General features: G+C 37.6%; 1 protein-coding gene across 2 annotated transcripts in view; it reads left to right on the plus strand.

The window, feature by feature from the left end:
- Positions 1-4,512, plus strand: part of SPINK5 (serine peptidase inhibitor Kazal type 5) — a 77,584-nt gene extending 73,072 nt beyond the window's left edge. For both annotated transcript variants that reach the window (XM_033096959.1, XM_033096960.1), the window contains 2 exons: positions 1,063-1,153; positions 4,211-4,512. In XM_033096959.1, the coding sequence (XP_032952850.1) occupies positions 1,063-1,153; positions 4,211-4,219 (100 nt within the window). In that variant the 3' untranslated portion in view covers positions 4,220-4,512. The remainder of the gene's footprint in view (positions 1-1,062; positions 1,154-4,210) is intronic.
- The last annotated feature ends 3,337 nt before the right edge of the window (positions 4,513-7,849 follow it).

A 7,849-nucleotide genomic window follows, 5' to 3' on the forward strand; every position in this document is an offset into this window, starting at 1 on the left:
GACTCTAAAGAAAGGCCCAGAATATCAGGATGGGTCTGATATCTTGCATTCCAATCCTTGAAAAATATTTGAGTTTCCATTTATTTCCTTTTAAGTCAAGTAACTCATAAATGAAGAAGCATTCTGCAGTTCATATACTTAGAATAAAATCTTTATACAAGTGCTTTATGTGTTCTCACATCTGTGGACAAGGCACTTTCACGTTCAGCCCCTCATTGAATCCTCAGTACCTGCTATGGAGTGGTGTTATCATCGTTGTACAGAGGCTCAAAGAGTCCAGGTAATTTGTTTAAAGTCACAAAACTGGAAGTAGATCATATAGGATTTTAACCTTGTTGATTTGGGGGTAATACAGTTTTCTTTTCTCTCCACTACACTATTGTTCTATCCAAGGCAATAGTTCCTTAAAAAACTGGGAGTCAAAGATTCCTTTGATAATATGAAGAAAGTTACCTCTTTCCAAATCCTACGCCCTACCCCTAATTGCAGTTCTGGTTTGACACTCAAATGTCACCCACATTGATCCTTGGGTTTTGTCCTATCTTTGAAACTTGTTCTGTTCCGTTTTAGGATGCGCCAAACTAACACATGTATACGCAGATTATATGATTATGTCTCGTTATATTTTGTAAAATATATTTTTATGTATGGAATTTATATTTTCTTTATATTTTACATGTTTCTATTTGTATAAAACATATTTTATAATCTTTAAGTCACATTATACGTACTCAGTAAAGTCAAGGTTCTCTCTGGGATCCAATTTCCCCATCTGTAACACAATGGCTTTCGGAGTAGATGATCTTCAAGTTTATTTCCAACATACAGCAGTTCTATGAGTCTGAATGAAATGTGACAAAATAGATCCAAGGCTGGGGAACAAATCTGGAGCTAAATCAGAAGACAGAGACTAAACCTGGATTATGCCTACTGGAAAAAAAAGAGTTGAATGCAGAGCCTACGCCCTACCCCTTATGGCAGTTCTGGTTTGACACCCAAATGTCACCCACACTGATCCTTGGGTGTTGTCCTATCTTTGAAACTGATTCTGTTCTGTTTTAGAGTGCACCAAACTAATACACGCATACGCAGCGAAGGGAAGTGTGAGGAGACTAGCACCCAAGGAACACCACCACCCAGCATGCCAGCCTCTGTAAGTACACTGGCGTCCACGATTATAGTCTGAGGACCAGTTGGTTCTGCTTCTCTTCTCTTGTACTGGGTAATGGACATTTCTCTGGCCAGGGAAGTGATACGAGTTCAGGGAACCCCAGAACTTCTCACATGTTCATTGTGAAAATAATTAAGTGGCTGCTAAAATATGTGGGAAGAATAACACAATAGTTATTATTGAAAGATATTTACTGTTTACTGAGATTCTTAATAGATTTTTTTAGTAGCACTACCCCTCACAGCAGTTTCACAGAGTATGTCTTGTCTGAGAGCTAAAATAAGATGATGAGACAGAGACCAAGAGAAGTCAGATTGCGACAGAACTGGATTTAAACCATTCCTGAGTAACCCCAATATCTTTGCATTTTTACATTGCGTTAAACTGTCTCCCAAAATGAAAAATTGACTTTTTCATTTAAATTCCTACAAGGATATTTTGACACACATTCCTGAGTTTGACATTCTCCCTAGCAACTGCGTTTGAGGAATCTTTTCCTGTAGTAAGACGATATGCAACATGGAGGAAAAAACTAGGAATTTTCAAATAAGAGAAAAATTTTTGCTACCAGACAAATAAGGGCTCAAATTCCAGGTTTTGATGTTCTTCATATATGAGACCTTTGACAAATCACATAAATATCTAAACTAAAGGTCTCACTGATTATTGAAAATATTAAATTAATACTGACTTTTAAGCATTTGGCACAGTGTCTAATAATTAATGGCATTTATTTTTGCTATCACTATTATTTATTACATCTAAGAGACCAAAGTATGAACTTAAAGAAACAGACCTCGGCACAGTGCTTATTTATTTTTAATATGTTTAATGAATTATATTTTTAAAATTTATATTTGATATTCACAAATATATATTTAATTCAAGCAAACAATATTTTAATAAATCATACTTAATAAATAATTATTTATTATTATCCACAACTGTTTTTACTCCCTTCCACTGCCACAAATAGCTTTGGCAGTAATGAAATTGGAAACTATTCTGCCGGATTTAAGGATCTTAAACAACACTAGATGAGACCATATTGTAAAGAGCTACTCAGTGAACCTCGATATGGGAAACTAGAAAACCAAGAGCTATAAGCTAGGTGTTTCTCGTTTTACACAAGCAGCTGGAAGGCAGATAGGGGAGGCGTAATACTGGGATGAAATCAGGAGACGTATCTACTCTGGGTCTTTACACACCTATAAAGAGAGGGATTACACTTTTGCTATAGTCCCTGTATTGTGTTTGCTCTCTTATTCCACATCAATTCTTAATGGTTTGGCCCTCATTTTATTGACAGAACATACTGTGCCCCCATCTCACAAACACTCCTGGTCACAGATATGTGAGGAACAGGAGGTAAATATAATCTTTATACAAGTCCTATAGACCACACCTTAGAGCACACCTTGCTGCAATCTCATGTAGACAACTTGACAAAAACTTCTTTATGAGGAAGTTGCTATAGGATAACACTGATAAGATGTATTTATTCAAATAATAAAGAACCTTGCCAGGGCTATGCACAAAAGGTTTGTAAGGGAGTTCCTTCCTTTCATTTTTGGGTGTTTTCTTCCCAGTAGGATTGCATAACAGTCGTTATTAATGATAGGAATTATTCATATGTAGCTGATGCAACAAGTCATTAGAACAAAAGGTGTCCAGGGCATGGTTTCAGTTCCCTCTGTGATTCACTGCTCTGATTTGTGCTACACTGAGGTGGTACAGGTGGGTCATGTCTCAGCATTGCTCTGATAACTATTATGGAGGCATATCCTGAAGAATAGAACCTAGTGCCTGAAACTTGCTCCTGGATAGAAGATTCTCTGAGAGAGTCTGGAATCCCAAGAATGGAATAAAAGGCCAGGCAATCACAACATTCCTGGAAAAATAGATTAAGGAGCCTTAAACCCATACTTTTGCTTACTATCTAAAAAGTACTTTCTATTATATAGCTACTAAGATTAATGTAATCCTTTAGAGCTTTATGTGATTTCCCATTTGCATCCTCATGACAGTCATGTGATTTGGGCAGGGATCATTATCTTTCTTATTTGACAGAAAATCAGCCTGGGAAAAATCCTGCAATTTATCAGTTGTTCAGTATTATATCGTGGGTCCAATATAGATTTTCTGACTTTATTTCTGATATTCTGCCATTATCCTTTAGTTGTCTGGAGATTCTGAAAACCGGGGGCTTTAGAGAAGACATTATCTCAAATAAAGGTTAGCTACCTTGGAAGGAAATTCCTATATTAAGAAAAATACCAATGCTATTTTACGAGACGAATAAATGACGATTCTCAGTTCAATAACAAAGATTTTCCCGGGTTTAACAAGACCATAGCTTGTCACTCTCAAACCAAAGGAAATCTTCTAATTTTAATTTCGATGTGAATGCTGAAAGTTTGAGTGTGGAGTGGTAGTGCTACTAGAGCTCCAGGCAGTACTAGCTGAAGATGGACGGTTATGTGGGAGAGAACTTCCTGAGGCCCAGGCCCTTACCCCCTTTTTTTTTTAAAAGAAACTTTATGTGTTGATTTAATATTTGAAATGTTCTTTTAAAGAGTTAATGACTATTGTATGAGTCAGGCAAGGAAAATAGCTGAATGTATTCTCAGGACCTAAAACAAACTGTAAGAGTTAAAACATTAATGTTAGAGAAATTAGATATAAGTCCTGACCAAATGTGAGACCTTGGCAAGTCACTAACCTTCTCTGAAGCTCAGTTTCCTCCTCTGTGCAATGATGTTAGTTAACACGTATCTCTGCATCACTGCGAGGGTCACATGTAATCAACAGCAGAGTTCGTTTTTGTATCTTTCTCAACAGGTAGTACATACTAGGTGCTCAATAAATGCCCATTGGCTCAACTGAATAAAATGTGAAAATGATTTTAAATTGCGAGTTCTTGGCAGAATGCAGAAATCTATGGATTTCTTTGACTGTGGTACAGCTAAAAATGCACACCCCACATTTCTGCAATGTCTCTGAATTTCTGCTATCTAACCAACCCATCTTCTCTTCTAGGATGAATGATGCGAGGATTGGCGACAGCCGTGAGGGAAAGTGTATGCCCCAATTCTGAATTGCCTACCTTCACCAACTGTGTATACAAAGAATTCTTCGGAGCTCGTCTTATTAACTATAGAAAACAATAGAGAGCTGTTGAGGGGAATGTTCTCACTGACTTTCAGTCTTTTCCATCTCTTTCCTCCTCAATTCTGTGATTGGAGGACACAGACATCTCCACCCAGTCTGTGCTCTAAAAACCTCCCGATCACAACGCTGTCTGTCCAACTACTTGTTCAATAAAAGCACACCCAGCAGAATACCCTTTCTGGGATTTCTTTGCCACTGCCTGGCTAGTAGGAAATTGTTTTTTACATAAAGCCAACCAGCTATGACTCAGCCTCACCTTCACTGTCTGTCACCTCCCCAGCTCCCCTTTTTAGTGCCTCAATTTCCATGAGTAGCATAACTGTCACTCAGTTACATAGGCCCCATCCGGTGACACAAACCAGTAATTTCCTATGTCCAATCATGTTGCCTCTTAACAATGTCTTATGTCAGGGCCTTAGTTCCATAGTTTGGGAGAAAACTAAGGAAATGAGAGTTACCAATGTGTGTGATTCTCTAGGACAGCACTGTCGCTAGAAACATCATACAAGTCACATACGGAATTTTAAATTTTGTAGTAGCTATAAAAGAAATGGGTAAAATTAATTTTAATATATTTTATTTACCCCAATATATCAAAACTATTATTTCAAAGTATAATCAATATGAACTTTTTTTTTTTTTACTAAATCTTTGCTATTGGTATGTATTTTATACTTTGGGCTGGCCACATTTGAAGAGCTCCATAACTACACGTGGCTAGAGGCTACTAAATTTAGTGAGCTAAAGTACATGAAATATCTATCAGGGGACACATGCGTTAGATCGGGGTGGGATGAAACATCCGGTAACTGTCATGCTCGGAGTCTTGCTACCGGTGTCTTGTGACAGTACTGAGATACGTTGTTCACTTTCTGATTCTGGGCTGGTGCTGAACACCCTCTAGAGGGTGAAAGCTGGTGGAGAATCCATCCCTGTTCAAGTTATTCTCAGCTTCAGAAGAACTGTGCCCAGAATGGCAGGCCTACTTGGATTTGGGAAGTTCATTTTGTATTTTTTCCTCTGCTTTTTAAATTTTAGATAAATTGTCACTAGGCCAATCTTGTAATCCTTTTCCTTTGTAACGAAGTGAAAATAAATCAATTCCTATGCTTTTCCCCCTTGTATTGTCATTAAGAAAGAAAGAAGGCTTATACATCATTCTTCAAGCATGAAAATTTCAGAAAAAAAAGTGAGACAGAAATGATGCTATTTTCTTTGGCAATTCCAGGATGTATGGGATGGTTTAGAGATTCTATAACATGTGAGACTGTATCTCCTTCCTGGTTATTTATAGGATGTTCTATACATGTCATGACCAAGACATTATTTTTTGAGAAGTAGTTGCTTTGTTATATCATTTTGAACATGCTATGGAGATATAAAAAGAAAACCCTTTACATTTCTTTTATTATTATCATTATTTGATTATGATTATGAATATTAGGTAATATACACAAAGACTTTGTTATCCCATGCTTAGAACTTAACCAATCCTGGGGAATCATTCTGAGCACCAGAGAAAGAGCATGGCTTAGGAATAGGGTAGGGTGGACGACCGGGTTGTCTAGAAAGGGATGAGACCTGGAGAAAGGCCCAGGGACCCAATAAAGGTCCAGGGTGGAGTGGAGGCCAGAAATGAGATGAGGACGAAGGAAAATAGAGAATGGACTGAGAGTCAGTGACTGGGGATACAAGTGTAATGTGTTGAACACATTATTTAGGATTTTTGAAAAACTGAAAGTTTATTTTTTTGAGACACAGGTTAGAGGTGAATATAACATGTCAGTGTCAAAAAGGTCACAAAAAAATAGTTGCATTAAATATCAAGTAAGTTTCTGAGTTACCTCCTGATGGATAAGTTATATCCTGATGGATGGAAGGCAATTAAAAATCAGGCCCGTCTCACAGAAGTTTCAGAAACCAGTGCTATAATTCTAAACCCGAAAGTGATGAGTGATCCGCAGAGAAGTCAAGACAGCAAAGCTATTTCTGTCATCTCTTCCTGGTCACTACCATAGGTTATATATTTCTCTATAGCCAGTATTTCATATTTCCATTTTCAGAATATAGGTTTTCATAGATTTACCACTATCAAACTCCTTATTTTCTTATGCAAGGAACTCACCTGAAGTCTTCCTCTCTCCTTCAAGTCTTCAGAAAGCCCATGTCTAGACTATGGGTGAACAAACTTTTCTGTAAAGAGCCAGAGAGAAAAGAGTTCAGGCTTTGCGGGACATTTAGTGTCTGGCATAACGACTCAATGCTGCTGTTGTGTAAATAAATGAATTTACATTATGTAAATAAATATACATGCGTGTGTTCCAATGAAACTATATTTACAAACATAGGTGGTAGGCCCAATTTGACCTGTGGGCTATAAACCAGTAAGGGGTAAGAATCTGTCCCTTTTCATTCTTCTTTGTATGTTAACTGTCTTCTCTTTGCTCCCTTCTGTACTTTTAAATACCAACCACACTTCTCATTCTATGATAATGATAATAGAAAATAATAAATGTTAACATTTCTAAACACTTAATACATGCTTGAAACTGAGAAAAGCACATGGCAAGACCCAATGCAATGTTCTTTGTGAGCTTCTTGGTTGACTTTGACCAAGGCCAGTGTCATATATTACACAGTTAGGTTATAGTAAAGGAAGGGAGTGTTCCCTGCAATAATACTCCCTGTGGCCTTTACCAATGGCATTTTAAAAAGCATAACAAGACATCTTGTTTTTTTCCCTGACACCATCTTGGCCTGCAGATAGATCCCTTTTCCTTCACATCATGGAAATTAACGTTCTGTCTAAATAATATGTGACTGTAAGTCATCCTTCAAGCATGAAGGAGAACACAGAGGAAGCTTTGTCAATTGAAGATCAGGAAAATAAATCAAATATTTGTCATTCTTGATGGAATTTTTATTTGACCGTAGAGCTCCTGCCGGTTATCTTGATGGGCTGCCTTCCTCCCGGTGCTTGTAAATATTATTCAAGCCTCTAGACATTTTGCATTTTTACCTTATTTTCTTCTTCTTTTATGGATGTTAGACCCTTTTTGTCTTCAGTGAACTTCTTCAGTAGCCTAACTGACTTGCTTGTCTTCATTCTTGTTTTGTTTGTTTAATATCCAAATGACCTCTTCCAAGCAGATTTGTTTAATTCCCCTGTTTAAACTTCAGCCACACTGCACTAGAACAAAGCAAAAAGAGACAAACCTGAAAACTAGGCATTGTCTTCCCTGCTCTCTTTGGCCCTCCACAGACTTAATCAGCATCTTTGATAAGCTCTTTGGTCCAAGCCATCATCATCCTTTCATGATTGACCACAACAGCCTCATACATGATCTTCCTGCTTCAGCCTTCTCCCTTCCATTGCATTCTCCACTGTAGGCAGAGTAACGATCTGAAACCCAAATTGGATGGTATTATGCTTAAAACTTTTAAGCAGCGTTGCTAGCTCCCAAGATGAACTCCAGGCATGCAAGGGCTTCTGTTCACCTCTCCATC

Source organism: Rhinolophus ferrumequinum, chromosome 24 (genome assembly GCF_004115265.2).
Source record: "Rhinolophus ferrumequinum isolate MPI-CBG mRhiFer1 chromosome 24, mRhiFer1_v1.p, whole genome shotgun sequence".
In the NCBI taxonomy this organism is placed as follows: domain Eukaryota; kingdom Metazoa; phylum Chordata; class Mammalia; order Chiroptera; family Rhinolophidae; genus Rhinolophus; species Rhinolophus ferrumequinum.